At 42.8% G+C, this 18,211-nt stretch overlaps 2 protein-coding genes across 11 annotated transcripts in view; one reads left to right on the top strand and one right to left on the bottom strand.

Moving 5' to 3' along the window:
* The window catches only part of TGFB3 (transforming growth factor beta 3), a 28,117-nt gene extending 21,766 nt beyond the window's left edge, over positions 1-6,351 (top strand). For both annotated transcript variants that reach the window (XM_081228875.1, XM_081228876.1), the window contains exons 6-8: positions 1,703-1,871; positions 4,052-4,205; positions 5,144-6,351. In XM_081228875.1, the coding sequence (XP_081085001.1) occupies positions 1,703-1,871; positions 4,052-4,205; positions 5,144-5,302 (482 nt within the window). In that variant the 3' untranslated portion in view covers positions 5,303-6,351. The remainder of the gene's footprint in view (positions 1-1,702; positions 1,872-4,051; positions 4,206-5,143) is intronic.
* A 3,305-nt stretch (positions 6,352-9,656) lies between these two features.
* The window catches only part of TTLL5 (tubulin tyrosine ligase like 5), a 310,875-nt gene continuing 302,320 nt past the window's right edge, over positions 9,657-18,211 (bottom strand). For all 9 annotated transcript variants that reach the window (XM_081229115.1, XM_081229113.1, XM_081229116.1 and 6 more), the window contains one exon: positions 9,657-9,792. In XM_081229115.1, the coding sequence (XP_081085241.1) occupies positions 9,770-9,792 (23 nt within the window). In that variant the 3' untranslated portion in view covers positions 9,657-9,769. The remainder of the gene's footprint in view (positions 9,793-18,211) is intronic.

Here is an 18,211-nt window from a genome sequence, read left to right as displayed (position 1 = left end):
CGTAACAGGAAACCCCTACCAGACCCCAAGGAAAGGAACCAAATGAGCTCCCTCACGGAGATGGCCAACTGCTTTGTACTTGAGGGATTCTGCTTTGTCCCCAAAGCCAGAACTCTCTATTCTATAGAGAGTACATTAGCATCTGGAAGACAGTGTTATGCTAGTAAGAGCCGTGAAATCATGTAGGCAAACTGGTCCACTTCTGTGAGCTCAGGCAGCAAACTGGGGACGACAGTACCTCTTTCACCAGGTTGTCATGAAATCAAATGAGATAACGAATGTAAAATAGAGTGCATGGATGCTCAGCAAATAATAGTTGTCTTTGCTTTCCCTAAAAGAAATAAACCTTGGTGGCTGTGAATATGAGCACTCCGACTATTGGGCTTTCCAGATGTTGCAGAGCCCACCCGATTCGACATCCGGGTTTGAAGGACTGCTTTGGGCCTCAGGGTATTTGCACTGAGGGCAATAGTTGAGAGTCATTTCTGGTTTTCCAGTATGTTTCCAAGGCACTCAGCCTAGACAATCTCTGGATTCCAGGAAGTACTATTTTCCTTTCTAAGCTCTGTTGTGGGTGACTGAGGCACACCTGAGGCCAGGAGGTTTGTCAAGATCAAACCAACCAATTCAAAGCCTGAGGTCAGAGGCGTGTCTGGAAAAAGGTACAGGCCTCTCTTGACTCCCAGCCCTGGGCAGTCCTTTGACCCTTCATGGGCCTTATTTCGGAGCCTTATTTTTTTAAAAGCACATCATTTGACATCCTAATCTGGGAAACTCAGAGCTCAAAAGACCCTGGAGTCCCTATCTACAGCCCGGGTTGGGTTGAAATCCTCCCACTTCACTAATCGTTATCTTGTTCCTAAAGATTTTCAGAAAAAGAAGTTTGAGGTCCAGCTTCCCATTTACCTTCCAGTCCCAGTGCCCCTGCATGAGGTCCAGGTCCCTCCTGTGCCCATGCAAATTCATCTCCTCACGTTCCTGTCCCTGGTGGAGATGGCCAACAGCCAGCAGCTGGCCGTCACAAAATAGATCTTCTTTGACTTGAGACTCTTTCTAATTCAGTTTTCAGTCTTTGCAGATGAAATGGCAGGTTTCCTTTCCAGTTTGTCTGCGAAGCTGTTTACCATACACTTCCTGATCTTATCTGAGTTTTATAGAGAAGACACTTTTGAAACTATAAGTGCCATGCGAATGTTAACAATTATTCATTCTTGTTCTTCTGGCTCCCATTCAAACTGTCTTAAATTGTGACACCTGAAGTCATAGGTAAGACTTCTGTGCCATTTTTGACCAATTCAGATTATAAGAGGAAACTCATGTCCCAAAGCTCTAAGTCTCAGAATCTAAACTGTCAGCTCCAGAAAATGTGTTAGAGCCGCCCAGTGACGATGATGCTTCATGAGTCCCTGTGGATTCCCTAGAGGAAGCATCTCGGGAAGGGCTCTCTGCCCTCTGAAGGATGTATGCACAGGAGTCACGAGGGGGTCTGACCAGGGGCCTCTTGCGCGTCCCTAGATACCGGTTCCTCCACCCAGTCTTCCCCTTCCTGCAGCTGGATGTCAGCATGAAGCTGCATCTCACCCACCCCTTCCTTGTAGACCCCACTGTCCCTCCTCCTGAACGGTGGGGGGATGAGATGAGAAAGCAGCAGCCACCCTGCCTTCCCTAGACAGGGGACCATCATCTTCCTCCCCTTCCACAGGTGTGGACAGTGAGGATGATCCAGGCAGAGGAGATCTGGGGCGACTGAAGAAGAAAAAGGAACACAGCCCTCATTTAATCCTCATGATGATCCCCCCAGACCGGCTGGACAACCCAGGCCAGGGAGGTCAGAGGAAGAAGCGGGCCCTGGACACCAATTACTGCTTCCGGTAAGCCTGGGCTCATGCAGGACCCACAGACTCCTGAGACATGCCTTCTGTGTGTCAGGCCCCAGGCCTAAGCCACCCCCAACTGACGGTCCCTGATGCTCTTCACAAACATCTCCCAGGAATGGAGATTTAGAACCTCTTACAAATCTTTTGCTGGGAGCCCCACTGTTTTCCCACAGCCCAGCCCTGTAAGGGCCTGGACAAAGTAGAGGAGGAGGAGAGAATTGCTAAAACGGTTTGGATTAGAGGCTTGGCCTCTCCATGGTTTTCATGCTTTAAAATACTTGTAGGGTATGTTTGTGTGGCAGGGAGATTAATGCAGAGGTTTCCATTAAAGAAGGGCTCAGTTCCCTATGAAGGGTCCAAGGATGCTACTGGATGAGGTAAAACAGGACAGTCTCCATTTGCAGTGGGGAATGTGAGCTAGGGACATTATGAACTAATTTGGAAATAGTTGGGTAGCCACTGTAAAGAGATTAAAAAATAGCATCTTATTTAGGAATACTTTAGTTTCTCATTTATAAGGGAGGGGGATTAAAAAAGCACACATAGCAATTACTGAAAGGTAGAAAATGACCACATCCATGAGAAGGTCTGAAAGATAAAGTGCTTTAAGGAATCTGGAACAAGGAGCTCATCTATGGATGCAGGAAAGGTTTCTGAAGGGTGTGGAATTTGAGCTGAGTCTTCAAGGCTGAGTGAGGCTTGAGTATGTAGGGATATGGGAGGAGGAAGCACTTTGGGTAGAGGAAGGCGCACGAATGGGTCAGTTTGGCTGGAGAGGAGGATGCCCGAATGGAGCTGGGGAGGATGAACTGGGAAATCTTTAGATCTAAAGCCATGTCTTCTGAGGAACAATGGAATGGACCAGGGATGTTGAGCTTGAGGAACAGAAGGTATAGGAAAGGCAGTGTGGTTGCCTCCAACTGAAGGCTGGCATGTAGGTTTGTTCTGTGTGGCTCTCAATCGGTTAGGAATGGATGTTCTTGGCTGCAAGTGACAGTGGCTTAAACCACAGGGGATTTCCTGTTCATAAGAAGCATGTAGCAGCAGGCCCAAGGTTGGTCTGGCTGCTTACTTATGCCATTGAGGACACTCTCCAGTCTGCCATGCTCAGTATGTTGGCTTTTCATCCCCTTGCTTATGGTCACATAGCAAGACTGCTAGAGCTCCAGGTATCCTGTCCATGCTCAAGACAAGAGGAGGGAAGGAGGTAACCAGCAGCCTTCCTCTTCCATCTGTGACTTATAAAGAATCAAATACCTTTGCCAGAATTTGCCCTCGCCCACTGCATACTTCTGCTTATGTCTGATTGGTCACTGCTGGGTTACATGACAATCCCTACCTGCAAGGGGGGCCAGGAAAACAAGTATCTGGTGTTCCAGACTGTAATGGGTGGTGGCAAGAGAGAAGGCAGGGTAAGAATGGCTCTTGAGTAGAAAAATGAGTAGAAAAATGAGAATGTCTGCCACGGTTTACCCTCGGAACCCACAAGAAGCCAGCTTTTGGCCAATAGTTGCCTTTGGAAGTAGCAAGTTCTAGGTCTCAGCAGGTACTGAAGTACAGGCCAGATGCCCACTTGGCAAGGGGTATTGCCAAATGGATTTCTGCAGGCAACGGAATTGAAGTGGCCTGATAATCACATTTCGGGTAATCTAGGAATCATGAATCTAATAGAAGGATATGTCTCCTTTTGATTCAATAGCCTCTAGACTTAGACTAAGCAGTTGTTTACTATAGTACATAAGTGCATAAGCTTAGCGTTTATTTCTGGTTGGGTGCACATTAGGCAGGTAACCATAAAACCAACCTCAACAAAGTTGAGTTTGCTAGTAACATTCAGTGCTTGGTTTTATGTGGAACACTTCAAGTCTTTGTTTTGATTCATGCTGTAAAAGGGGCATGGCCACTTTTGCCTTTTCTCTTCTTCATACATTATCTATGTATGTATATATCTACGCCTACTATGTCCTTGGGACTCTGGTCTTCAACAGAGGAAAATGCCTTTATAGTTAGTACAGCTCAATGCACTTGAACCTGGGATTCCACTGATTAGAGCCACCTCTTATGATGACCAGGAAGGACTCCAATGCAAATATGAGGGCTATTTGTGAAGTTTTTTATGTTGGTGATTTCCTTTTAGGTTGATTTTTAAATAATTTTCATTGTCGTTGTTGTAGCAATCTGGAGGAGAACTGCTGTGTGCGCCCTCTCTACATTGACTTCCGACAGGATCTGGGCTGGAAATGGGTCCATGAACCTAAGGGCTACTACGCCAACTTCTGCTCAGGCCCGTGCCCATACCTCCGCAGCGCAGACACTACCCACAGCTCAGTATGGAACAGGGTCATGCCGCGTGGGGGGGTGGGGCTAAGCCAAGTAGGCCACTTGTTAAAAAGGATGCATGAAGGGCTGCATGTTGAACGAGTGGATGATGATCTGGGGTGTAAAATCCCTTTGGTGACGGTTCCGATCTTGGCACCCTGGCCCAACTCTAGGGGGCCACATTCTACCCTTTAAAATTCCTTCCCTAGTTTCACCCAGACTTTTAAGTTGCTTTGTCTATTTGCTTTTGTACTATGGAAATTAATTACTGTCACATGCCACCCCCTATGTCAGAGATGCACACGGCTGGCAAGGAATATTGGGGCCGAAAGGCCTCTACCGTTGGATAAAGAACTCTAATAATTCTGGCCTCTTGAACGTAGAAAAGTTATTTTAAAAGACAATGTAAAGCACACAGAAGAAGACTATACGAAACAAAGGGAAAGAGAGGGAAGTCCAGCACCGAACCTAGCTTGTCTTTCCCTCAAGAGGAAGGCAAGACAGGGCAGTAACTTGTGAAGCGTATTTCCTCAGAGCTCCTTGTTTCTGCATCCTGTCTGGGGCCCTATACTCTGGCACTGAGTAAATGGCTCAAGGCAATGTTTAGTGAGAATGGTTCTCACCGAAGTGACCAGTTACGGCTAGGAGGAACCAATACAGGGGTGTTTCTTCACAGCCAAGAGAATTTCATGATCAATTCCAAGTCCCCCAGTTATGGGGGTTATGCTTAAACCGGTAACGCTCAAACGCCATGTGCTGCATCCCGCGTGGATGAACAGTAACCCGCCACTCACCCGAACTGGGTTCCGCCAGTTCCTCTGAAGTAGCACCAGTGGCCCATTTACCACGTGCTCAGTCTCTGGAGCAGCCCCTAGACCTTGTAGAGTCCCTGGGCCCCTGGCCTGAGGTTCGGCTTTCCAACCTCTCAATGATGCCTCCCTCCCCAGGTGCTGGGACTGTACAACACCCTGAACCCTGAAGCCTCGGCCTCCCCTTGCTGCGTACCCCAGGACTTGGAGCCCCTGACCATCCTGTACTATGTCGGGAGGACCGCCAAGGTGGAGCAGCTCTCGAACATGGTGGTGAAGTCCTGCAAGTGCAGCTGAGGCCCGCCTGCTACAGAGAGAGAGGAGGGATTGCCACTGCCTGCCTGCCTGCTCCTTGGGAAACACAAAAGCGATGGACCTCACCTTGAGGCCTGGCCACAACCTTCAGCTCCAGGCAGATGGCTGAGACGGGGGTTCCCTTTTGGAACATTTCTCTTTCTTGCTGGTTCTGAGAATCACTGTAGTAAAGAAAGTGTGGGTTTGATTAGGGGAAGGTTGAACTCTTCAGAACACAGATTTTCTGTGTCACAGACAGAGGTGGTGGGGACAGAGGAAGAGGGATGGCAAGTCGACACGTCGCAGGGCCAAGGGATTTGGGATACCCTAGGGAGGAGGAAGGGCAGAGAATGGCCGGGGGGCCAGACTGGAAGACACTTGGAGCTGAGGTCAGATTGCTCATCCATCGCTGCCCCACGTCTGCTCGAGGGGACCTGGATTACGTCATACAAGGCAAGTGTTTGTCTTCAGGCAGGTTCCCAAGACAAAGTCCCAGAATTGTATCCCATACTTACCTGGGATTATGGACAAATCTGTTAGTTTTGCAAATTGTCCCCTGGACGTCAATCAGCATCAAGGGTCATTACGGGGTTGGGGTGGGGGGGCGGACTCCAGGTAATGCAGTTCCTGGGCCCTATGGACATGCTGAACTCAGAAGCAGAGGGTGGGAATTAACCCTCTCTGGTCTGCCCCCTGGGTTCCTCCTCTCGCCTTCTTCCTAGATCGTATTTCTCCTTGGACATTTGGCTAGACACCTTCCAGGTCAGGGCGCACATATCTGGATTTTGGGTCTCTGCAGCCTTTGGGCATTATGGGTTTCCCCTCCTGACCCCCCGAGACCTTGTGCTCATCTGGTGTTCCTGGAAGCAGGTGCTACAACGTGTGAGGCGTGCGGGGAAGTTGCACAAGTGCCACACAGTGACTTGGCCCCAGACGCATAGACTGAGGTATAAAGACAAATACAAATATTACTCTCAAAATCTTTGTATAAATAAATATTTTTGGGGAATCTTGGATCATTTCATTTTCTGGAAGATTGTTTCTAAACAATAAAAGCCTTATTCTAAGGTGTAAGTCTGACTCAATAAGTGTCCTTAATTACCCTCTTCTTAATTCCATGTTCACATCTAATGATCAGAGGTAACTGGAATCGGGGGCTGAAAATCTCAAACATCGAAACATTGCTGACCGTGAATTCCCCTGACAGTGACACACTGCACTGCCTTCTGCCATCTGAGAGGGCTGCACCTACTGTTTGTGTTCCCTTCCGTCTTGGATACATTATCCTCAGACACACCGAGGCAGTGGCTCAGATGTGCAGAAAGCATATGAATTTGACCTCCACTGAGTTGTGGGCAAAGTCACTTGGGGTGATTTCACATATGGAAATGTGTTGGTTTGTACATTCACTATAAATTCAGTTGAGAATTAGAGAAACTGTCTGTGGCAAATGGCCTGAGAACATGAGGCTAATTCTGTTACCAGGTTGAGCCTAGAAGAGCTCACCAGGGACTCCTTTTCAGAGGATGGGCCTCTTGTCAGGGATTTGGGAATGGGAGAGGGCAAGAAAAGCGCAATCCCATAGTTCTCTCATGAGGTCATGGATGCCAGAGCAATGCAGGATTCCATTGTGGTTTCATGTCCACCTGAAGCAACCATCTGCAATAAGTGAGGAACCATCTAGCAGCTCCTGAAAAACATGTTCCTCTATAGAAATTACTTTACCACTGGTAAAAAAGAAGTCTATCTGAAGCTAAAATTTTGAAGGTGGAAGGATGTGTACAATATGTTCGTGTCTGGAGTTGTCCCAAATTAAACTCCTGAATTTGGTCACTGAGACTCTTTTCCTGCTTCACCTATGCTCAGGCAATTCTAAGGGCTCCTCTCTCAGACTTCATCCTATGTGGCACCCTTTTACTTCCACTCTATTTCAGGAACTATGTCCCTGCTGTAAAATCATATCTGGTGGCATTGTGCTCTATCTTACCCAAGGGAGCCAGTGGGTCTGAAGAGGGGATGCAGCATGCCTAGCTCTTCAGCCATGGCCATAGCCAGCCCAAATTTCAGTCTATTCATTGATGGCAGTCCTTCTCAAATTTCAATGGGCATAAGAATCACCCAGGTGCTTATTTAAAATGTACAATTTCAGGCTGAAGCTTTAGAGATGTCTTTAGGACTGGGGTAGGTCCAGCCTACCTAAAAACTGTATTTTGAGAAGCAGTGCCTTATACCTGACATCGTTGGTCCTTGAGGCTTAAATGAGGAAGAGGGAAATAATCTTACAGGGCCTAGAATAAACTTTTTTTTTTCTTTTTGGCCGCACTGCGGCATGTGGGATCTTAGTTCCCCGACCAAGGATCAAACCCGAGCCCCCCGCAGTGGAAGTGCAGAGTCTGAACCACTGCACTGCCAGGTAAGTCCCAAACCCTCCTTTTTATCCAACCTCATCAGACATCATTAGAATGTTGGCCTGAGGGTTCATCCTAATGAATCAAGGCAATGAGCAGTGTTTCCTGAAGTATCCCAAAGGAAAGAGACCCACTGTGATCCCAAATCTTCTTTTTATGTTAGAGCTCTATTCTTATCTTAGCTGATACAAATATGGGCAGGGGTCTGAAGCCCAGCCTCCCCATTCGACATGTCACTTATAGGCACTATAGAAACTTAAACCATTTGTCTGTCCATCTGTAAAAATACGTGCCTGTTTTGGGGAAGGGTAAGGGGGGACACTACTGTTGGAGGGAGGATCATATGATTTGCTTGGCTTGTTACCAAGAGAAGTCCAGTACCAATAATAATGACACTAAAGTACTTGGGTAAATGAAGGAAGAGATCTGGAGTCTGGTCTTACACCTGATCAGCACATGGTGAATGCAGTAAGAAATTTAGCCTGAGGATTCAATTCTGATGGTTACCTAGGGCAATTCCAAACACTCTAGTTGGTCTAAAAGTTCTTTTACTGGGCTCATACCCTCTTATGCTTTTTTACAAGAACCATATGGTGAGTCTCCCCAAATACCTTATTTCCCAATTCTACACATCAGCAGGGGACTATGAAGGAATTCTAATTTGTCTACTAACCAATCCATAACCAAATTAGCAAAACAGTTAAGATGGTCCTCAGACTACTAACCAGAAGTCACAGGAACACCTGGAATGCTCTCTTTTCTCCTGCAACTGACAGACTTCATCCCTCACAAGCAAACAATGCTTCAATGGGCTCAAACCTGTTTTCATTCACCAGGAAGGCAATAGAGCCCTCTTCTCTCTGCCTTTTTGGGGGTCCTTTTTCTTTTAGGATTTCAATGCTGAATCTATAGGACTTCGTTGTGGAAACCCCAGATGCTGGATTCTCCCCCAATAACTCCCTGTGGCAGCTAAGTCAACCTTCAGTGGGCTCTGCAGTCACCTTTCAACCTTTTCTCCAGTGGAGGCCAGAGAGAGGACCTAGGACGGATGAGGAAGCAAGAAAGCAGAGGTAAAGCAGAAAGCAACCAGGGGGCTGAGCTGCATCGTTCTGATGAACTGTTTAGGTAAACACTGTGCAACTGGATACAGATTCACGTGCCACTGGAGGACCCATCTGCTGTGGTCTGATAATGGAGACATTTGCATGCCCCAGCCTCCCAGGTGCTGGAGCTGACCCTGGGGAAGAGCCTGGACCCGCCATCTGTTGAAACCAAATATAAGAATAAAACATCTCTTTATAGCTCACATTTCTTACCTGAAGTTTAAAAAATTGTGCAGCAATGAAATAAAATGAGAAGTTGGGCCTATTTCAGTCTCATTTGTGAATACTGATTGTTTGGAAATTAGTTAATGGAAAAAAAAGAAAAGAAAAATAGACTTACTTTATTAATTTTAGAAATCAGTAATTCCAAAGGGTGCCTTTACCATGGCTCATGTGGTCAGCAGCACACGGACTGTTTTTCACTCTCCGGGAAACTTGCGATATAAACTCCCCCTTTTCCCCAAACCCTCTTGCAAGGGAAGAACAACTTTGGTACATAATGTTGTTGGGATTTTAGTCTTTTAGGAGGTAAAGCTTAATACTGCAATCTGGAAAAGAGGAGGAAGCAAAATGCAAATAGCCAAAGAGCCTCTTTTATATCATCTCTGTGTGGTAGCAGGAGAGGGACAGAGAAGACCTAAGCAGGTGGGAGAGAGGGTGAAAGGGGTAAAAGATACACGTGTGCTCTGATGGGGTATATATCGCTTCCACTGAACGTCCCCACTGCCAAGTTCCACTGAAACCGAGCTGACATGTTTTCCTGTCGTCTCAGGAAAAGTCTGGATTGGCTGATAGGCAACAATCTACTGCCACTTCTGCTGGTAGGCACTGGGGACTGAAACAGCAAAAAAACCCCAAAATACTCTGGACCCCTTGCAGCACTGGTGGATGCTTCACTGGAGTCACGCACCCAGGAGTAGTGGAGCAGTGAATAGGTTCCTCCTCCGCGTGTCTGTGCTTCATCTTTTAGTGTGAGTGGGATCTGAAAAAGAAGAAGTCAACCAACCACTGAGTATATGAAATGAGCACGTGCGGTTTTACTAATTTACAGGAATGTTTGGATTAGTTAGCATTACTGAAGAATAAAGTAGCTGTGGCCCAAATAAATGAAGATCACTTTGAAGTAAAAAACTATTAATTTTAACTACTTTTGTTGGAAACGGTTCTAAAACACTCCCATTCTGCTGCTGCTTCTTTTTCTTAGTTTTAGTTTTAGTGTCGTTTTCTTAGTTTCTCCCGGCCCCCCATAAGAACATTTTATCCCTTCTGCTTCTTAAATAAAAGATGCTAAATATATTAGCCTTTTCTAGAAACTCAGAGTCAGCATTATTAGCATTCAATATTGAACCACATGGAAAAATTGCTCTATGTACGCTCTAGAGTTTGTCTAAATCTTCCCTCCGTGCTGGGTTATCAGATAACACTCTGCCTTGTACTCCCTGCCTCCACCCCCAAAATACACATCTACATTTCTCCATCCAGTTTAAGAAAAGGAACATTACTATTACCCTAAATCCCCTGTGAGACCCTCCCAATTCTTTCTCATTTCCACTATCTTGAATTTTGGGTTTATCTTCCCCTTGTTTGCTTTAAAAAAACAGGTCTATTTACTACATATACTTATATTCCTACACATTTTATTTTAGTTTTATGTGGTTTTGAATTTTAGAGTGCTATTTTATTATGTGACTATTCTTATATGTGATCTCAGTACACAACTGGAAGAATTTCTTTAGATAGATACTTAGGAGTGGAACTGTTGGGTCATAAATACTTGCATCTTCAACCCTCTAAAAATAATGCCAGCTTATTTTCCAAAGCAGTTGTACCAATTCATACCCCCTCTGCCAGTGGATGAGCTTCCCCGCCAACCTCAACCTCCTCTACATGTGGAGAAGCGGTATTGCCTGAATTTAAAATTTTTGCGAATCAAGTGAGGATATGATGGTATCCTACTGTGGTTTTAATTAGCATCTGACTGATTAGGAATGAGGTTGAGCATCTCCTCAAGTATCTAGTATTACACACACATGTTTTGTCTTCTGCAAAATGCCTGGATATGCCTTTTGCTTATTTTCTTATTGAGTTGTTGCTTCTTGATGTTTTTAAACAGCTCGGTTGAGATATAATTCCATACCATCCAATTTACCCATTCAATGTGTAAAATTCAGTGACTTTTAGTATATTAAGAGTGCATCCATCACCACTATCAAGTCTAGAACATATTCATCGAAAGGAAATGAAAACCCACATCTCAGCCATCACCCCCATACATCTCATACCCCCAGACCTAGGCAACCATTAATCTACTTTCTGTCTCTATAGATTTGCCTATTCTGGACATTGCATATTAAGTGGAATCATATAATATGTGGTCCTTTGTGTCTGGCTTCTTTCACTTACCATAATGTTTTCAAGGGTCATCCACATTGTAGCATGCGTCAGTACACTATTCCTTTTAATGGCTGAATAATACTCTATTGTGTATATATACTATATTTATTTATTCACTCATCAGTTGATGGGTATTTGGGCTGTTTCTACCTCTTGGATATTATTAATAATGCTGCTAAAAACATTCAAGTGCAAGTTTTTGTTTGGACATATGTCTTCATTTCTGTTGGGTTATATACATATTGCTGGGTTATAATGGTAACTCTATGTTTAATGGTTTGGGGACCTGCCAAACTGTTTCCCAAAGCAGTTGCACCATTTTGCATTTCCACAAGCAGAGTATGAAGCTTCCCATTTCTCCACATCCTCAACACTTGTTATTGTCTTTTTTTGAATACTGCCATCCTGGTGGGTATGAAGTGGTATTCTGCTATGATTTTGATTTGCATTTCCCTAGTAGCTAATGCTGTTGAGAATGTTTTCATATGCTAATTGGCACTGTATATCTTCTGTGCAGAAATGCCTTGTTCAGATCCATTGCCCATTTAAAAAATTGAGTTGTCTTTTTAATCATTGAGTTTTAAGACTTCTCTACATATTCTAGATACAAGTCCCTTATTACATACATAATGCATGCAAATATTTTCCCATTCTGTGGGTTGTCATTTCAACGGTGTCCTCTGAAGCACAAAATTTAAAAATTTTGATGATGTCCAGTTTGTCTATTTTTTCTTTTGTTGCTTATGCTTTTGATGTCATATCTAAGAAACCATTTATTGATTTTTAAAGTTCTTTGCTTAATACCTGGATACTAATTTTTTGAGGGTGTGTGGCAAACACCCTCACCAAGTTTGTGACTTGTTTCTTCAATCTCTTTAGGGTATCTTTTTTTTTTTAAAGAGGTTGTTTCATGATTTATTAATTTATAAGGAAAGTCCTATTCAGAGATGAAAATTAGATTGCATTTAGATATACACTTAACAAATGACCTTTTCAGAAAATGGTTTTGTTTTAAATGTTAAAACTTCCAGAAAATCCAGGGCAGTCACCATAAAAATGGATGGTTTCTTTAAAAAACTTTTTAAAATAAAAAATTTCAAACATACACACAAACTAGAATAGTATGACACCTTCCTGTTCTCATTCTCTAGCTTCGATAATTATCAACGTCCTACCATTCTTGTTTCATCTCTCTCCCCGTGTTTTTTTTTTTTTGCCGTACGCGGGCCTCTCACTGTTGTGGCCTCTCCCGCCACGGAGCACAGGCTCCGGACGCGCAGGCCCAGCGGCCATGGCTCACGGGCCCAGCCGCTCCGTGGCACGTGGGATCCTCCCGGACCGGGGCTGGAACCCGTGTCCCCTGCATCGGCAGGCGCACTCCCAACCACTGCGCCACCAGGGAAGCCCTCCCCATGTTTTTTCTCCTGGAATACTTCAAAGAAAACCCAAGATAATGCATCATTTCACTCATAAATACTTTAGCATGTATTTCTAATAGAGAAGAACTTAAGGATAAAAGGAAAACAAAACAAAAACCTCACAACATCTTTATGGTGTCTTAGAACAGAAGTTCCTAATTTGAACAAAGTCAAACTGATCAGTTTTCACCTTTCTAGTCTGCACTTCCTGGGTCTAATTTAAGAAATCTTTCCCTTACATTATGGTCATAATGTATTGTCCTATAACGTCTTACAAAAATACTGACACTTTTGCCTTTTGTATTTAAGTTTTTAATTCAAACTAAAATTGTGTAGGGTATGAAGAACAGATCTACCTTCATTTTTTCCCCACAAAATAACTAATTTTCCTAGCATTATTTATTGAAAAAGCCACCCTTTCCTCCTTTAACTGCAATACCTCTCTGCCATAAACTGTTTCCATCTAGAAGACCAGTCTTCTGTGCCAACAACACACTCTCTTAATTACTTTACCTTGATAATAATCTTTTTAAAAAAAATAAATTAATTTTATTTATTTTTGGCTGCGTTGGGTCTTCGTTGCTGCTCATGGTTTCTCTCTAGTTGCAGGGAGCGGGGGCTACTCTTCGCTGTGGTGCACAGGCTTCTCATTGCGGTGGCTTCTCTTGTTGCGAAGCACGGGCTCTAGGTGCACGCGTTTCAGTAGTTGTGGCTCACGGTCTTCAGTAGTTGCAGCGTGCAGGCTCAGTAGTTGTGGCACACGGGCTTAGTTGCTCTGCAGCATGTGGGATCTTTCCGGACCAGGGCTCAAACCCATGTCCCCTGCATCGGCAGGCAGATTCTTAACCGCTGCGCCACCAGGGAAGTCTCCCTTGATAATAATCTTGATAATAATTTTTGGTATCTAGTAAGACAAGTCACACATGGCTCCTTATCTCCCATTCCCATTATTTAAGAGTATAAGGGTTAGGCTTGACCCTTTTCTCTTTCATGTAAATTTCAGAATCAACTTAAGTTAAAAAAAAATGAACAACTAATATCCTCTCCAATCTATAGATAAATTTTGGGGTGAAATGACATCTTACCAAACTGACTTTTAATCTATGAACATGTTTCTCTCTCCATTATTTTTTTAAGTGACTCTCCATAGGGTTTTATAATTTTTTAAAATTGGAATATAATTGCTTTACAATGTTGTGTTAGTTTCTGCTGTACAATGAAGTGAATCAGCTATATGTATACATGTATCCCCTCCCTCTTAGACCTCCCTCCCACCTCCACCCCCGCATCCCACCCATCTAGGTCGTCACAGAGCACCAAGCTGAGCTTCCTGTGCTTTATAGCATGTTCCCACTAGCTATTTTACGCATGGTAGTGTATATATGTCAATCTTAATCTCCCAATTCGTCCCACCCTTCCTGTCCCCCCCATGTCCACATGTCTGTTCTCTATATCTACGTCTCTATTCCTGCCCTGCAAATAGATTTATCTGTACCATTTTTTCTAGATTCCACATGTATGTGTTAATATACGATATTTGTTTTCCTCTTTCTGGCTTACTTCACTCTGTATGACAGACTTTAGGTCCATCCACGTCTCTACAAATGACCCAATTTCGTTCCTTTTTATGGCTAATATTCCATTTTATATATGTACCACATCTTCCTTAGCCATTCATCTGTCGTTGGACATTTAGGTTGTTTCCATGTCCTGGCTATTGTAAACAGTGCTGCAATGAACACTGGGGTCCATGCATCCTTTTGAATTATGGTTTTCTCAGGGTATATCCTCAGTAGTGGGATTGCTGGGTCCATAGTGGCTGTATCAATTTACATTCCCAGCAACAGTGCAAGAGGGTTCCCTTTTCTCCACACCCTCTCCAGCATTTACTGTTTGTAGATTTTTTGATGACTACCATTCTGACTGGTGTGAGGTGATAACCTCATTGTAGTTTTGATTTGCATTTCTCTAATAATTAGTCATGTTGAGCATCTTTTCATGTGCCTCTTGGCCATCTGTATGTCTTCTTTGGTGAAATGTCTATTTAGGTCTTCTGCCCATTTTTTAATCGGGTTGTTTGTTTTTCTGATATTGAGCTGCATGAGCTGTTTATACTTTTTGGAGATTACTCCTTTGTCAGTTGCTTCATTTGCAAATATTTTCTCCCATTCTGAGGGCTGTCTTGTTTATGGTTTCCTTTGCTGTGCAAAAGCTTTTAAGTTTCATTAGGTCACATTTGTTTATTTTTGTTTTTATTTTCACTACTCTAGGAGGTGGGTCAAGAAAGATCTTGCTGTGGTTTACGTCAGAGTGTTTTTCCTATGTTTTCCTTTAAGAGTTTTATACTGTCTGGTCTTACATTTAGGTCTTTAATCCATTTTGAGTTTATGTTTGTGTATGGTGTTAGGGAGTGTTCTAATTTCATTCTTTTACACGTAGCTACCCAGTTTTCCCAGCAGCACTTATTGAAGAGGCTGTCTTTTCTCCATTGTATATTCTTGCCTCATTTGTCATAAATTAGGTGACCATAGGTACGTGGGTTTATCTCTGGGCTTTCTATCCTGTTCCGTTGATCTATATTTCTGTTTTTGTGCCAGTACCATACTGTCTTGATTACTGTACCTTTGTAGTATAGTTTGAAGTTGGGGAGCCTGATTCCTCCAGCTCTGTTTTTCTTTCTGGAGATTGCTTCGGCTATTCAGGGTCTTTTGTGTTTCCACACAAATTGTAAAATTTTTTGTTCTAATTCTGTGAAGAATGCCATTGGTAGTTTGATAGGGATTGCACTGAATCTGTAGATTGCTTTGGGTAGTATAGTCATTTTCACAATATTGATTCTTCCAATCTAAGAACATGGTATATTTCTCCATCTGTTTATGTCATCTTTGATTTCTTTCATCAGTGTTTTATAGTTTTCTGAGTACCGGTCTTTTGCCTCCTTAGAAAGGTTTATTCCTAGGTATTTTATTCTTTTTGTTGTGATGGTAAGCAGGGTTGTTTCCTTAATTTCTCTTTCTGACATTTTGTTGTTAGTGTATAGGAATGCAAAAGATTTCTGTGCGTCAATTTTTTTTTTTTTTTTTTCTTTTTGCGGTATGCGGGCCTCTCACTCTTGTGGCCTCTCCCGTTGCGGAGCACAGGCTCCGGATGCGCAGGCCCAGCGGCCATGGCTCACGGGCCCAGCCGCTCCGCGGCATATGGGATCCTCCCAGACCGGGGCACGAACCCGTATCCCCTGCATCGGCAGGCGGACTCTCAACCACTGCGCCACCAGGGAGGCCCCTGTGCGTCAATTTTTTAAAAATTTATTTATTTTATTTTTGGTTGTGTTGGGTCTTTGTTGTTGCATGCAGGCTTTCTCTAGTTGTAGCAAGTGGGGGCTACTCTTCATTGTGGTGCATGGGCTTCTCATTGTGGTGGCTTCTCCTGTTGTGGAGCATGGGCTCTAGGAGCATGGGCTTCAGTAGTTGTGGCACATGGGCTCAGTAGTTGTGGCTCATGGGCTCTAGAGCGCAGGCTTAGTAGTTGTGGCACGTGGGCTTAGTTGCTCTGCAGCATGTGGGATCTTCCAGACCAGGGTTCGAACCCGTGTCCCCTGCATTGGCAGGTGGATTCTTAACCACTGTGCCACCAAGGAATCCCTGTGCATCAATTTTGTATCCTGCAACCTTACCAAATTCATTGATTAGTTCTAGTAGTTTTCTGGTGGCATCTTTAGGATTTTCTATGTATAGTATCATGCCATCTGCAAACAGTGACAGTTTGACTTCTTCTTTTCCAATTTTTATTCCTTTTATTTCTTTTTCTTCTCTGACTGCCATGGCTAGGGCTTCCAAAACTATGTTGAAGAAGAGTGGTGGGAGTGGACATCCTTGTCCTTTTCCTGATTTTAGTGTAAATGCTTTCAGTTTCTCACCAATGAGAATGATATTTGCTGTGGTTTTGTCATATATGGCCTTTATTATGCTGAGGTATGTTCCCTCTATGCCCATTTTCTGGAGAGTTTTTATCATAAATGGGTGTTGAATTTTGTCAAAAGCTTTTTCTGCACCTATTGAGATGATCATATGGTTTTATTCCTTAATTTGTTAATATCGTGTATCACATTGACTGATTTGCATATACTGAACGGACATCTTACTAAACTGACTTTTAATCTATGTACATGTTTCTCTCTCCATTAATTTGTTGTTGTTGTTGTTTTTTAAGTGACTCTCCATAGCGTTTTGTAATTTTTTAAATACTAGGTCTTACATATCTTTTGTTAGATTTTTCCCTAGGTACATTATATGTTTTGATGATTGTAACTTTGATACAAAGGGTATCTTTTGTATAATCACATGCTCTACCTGTTTGTTGCTGATGTACAGAAATGTAATTGATTTTGGAAAACTCCTATAGAGCTAATAATTTTTTTAAAACATGTTTATTGGAGTATAATTGCTTTACAGTGGTGTGTACATTTAGTCCACTCATATTTTTGTAATTACTAATATTTTTATTTATTTCTACAATCTTAAGTGTGCTTTCTATTTGTTCTACCTTTTCTGTGTTTTCTTTTCATCCTTATGGATTTATTATTTTTCTCATTTCATTTCCTCTTGACTATTTTGGAAGTTTCACATTTCTAATCTTTTAGTAGTTACTCTATTCATTTTTGCATTTGTATAAACTATGTAAAGCTGAAGTTAGTCAATATCTTCACCTTTTTATTGTACAATGTCAGGTTAGACTACTTTAACTCTGATCATACCCTCTTTCTTGATTTGTATATTGATGTTGGATATTTTCATTCCCTCTCTCTTTTAACCACACAAGAACATAATTATCACTTCACTGGTTATTATGTTTACATTTGCCCATATTTTTACATGTTCTTTGCTCATAATTCCTCCTTGCATCTCAGACCTTCTTCTGGTATCATCTTTCTCTATTTGAAATACATTCTTTAGATTCTTTCCTTTTGTGGAGGTTTCTAGGGACAAATTCTTTGGGGCTTTATGCGTTGAAAAGTGTCTTTATTTCATCTTTATCCTTGAAAGATATTTTTGCTTTAAGTACATTTCTGGTTTGGTAATTGTTTCTTCTCATCAATGGCAAGATTAAACTGTGTTTTGGGTTCCACTCTTGCTGTTGAGCAGTATGCTGTCAACCAAACTGGCATTCCTTTGGTAAGGCCTCTTTTCTCTCTAGCTGCTTTTAACATCTTTTCTTTGTCTTTGGTATTCTAAAGTTTTAGTATGGTGTGTCTAGGTGTGGATTTCTTGTGATTCACTGTAATTTGTGTATCTTTCATTAGCTTTGGAAAATTTCTAGCTATGAGCTCTTCAAATATTGTCCCTGCTCCATTTTTCTTCCAGAACTCCAGTTAGATGTCTATTAGGGCTTCTCACTTGGGTTTTCCACCACTTTTTCTTTCTGTGCTACATTCCAGATAATTTCTTTAAATACGTCTTCAGCTCATTAAATCTCTCATCAGCCGGATCTAATCTGCAGTTAAGCCCATTCGTTGAATTTTAAACTTTAACTACTATATTTTTTCAATTCCGAAAGTGCTACTTAGCTCTTTTTCAAATCTGCTTGGTCATA

Source organism: Mesoplodon bidens (assembly GCF_964165515.1).
Source record: "Mesoplodon bidens genome assembly, chromosome: 3".
NCBI lineage: Eukaryota > Metazoa > Chordata > Mammalia > Artiodactyla > Ziphiidae > Mesoplodon > Mesoplodon bidens.
The sequence above is the reverse complement of the archived record's forward strand: the minus strand, read 5'-3'. Positions and strand labels throughout refer to the sequence as shown.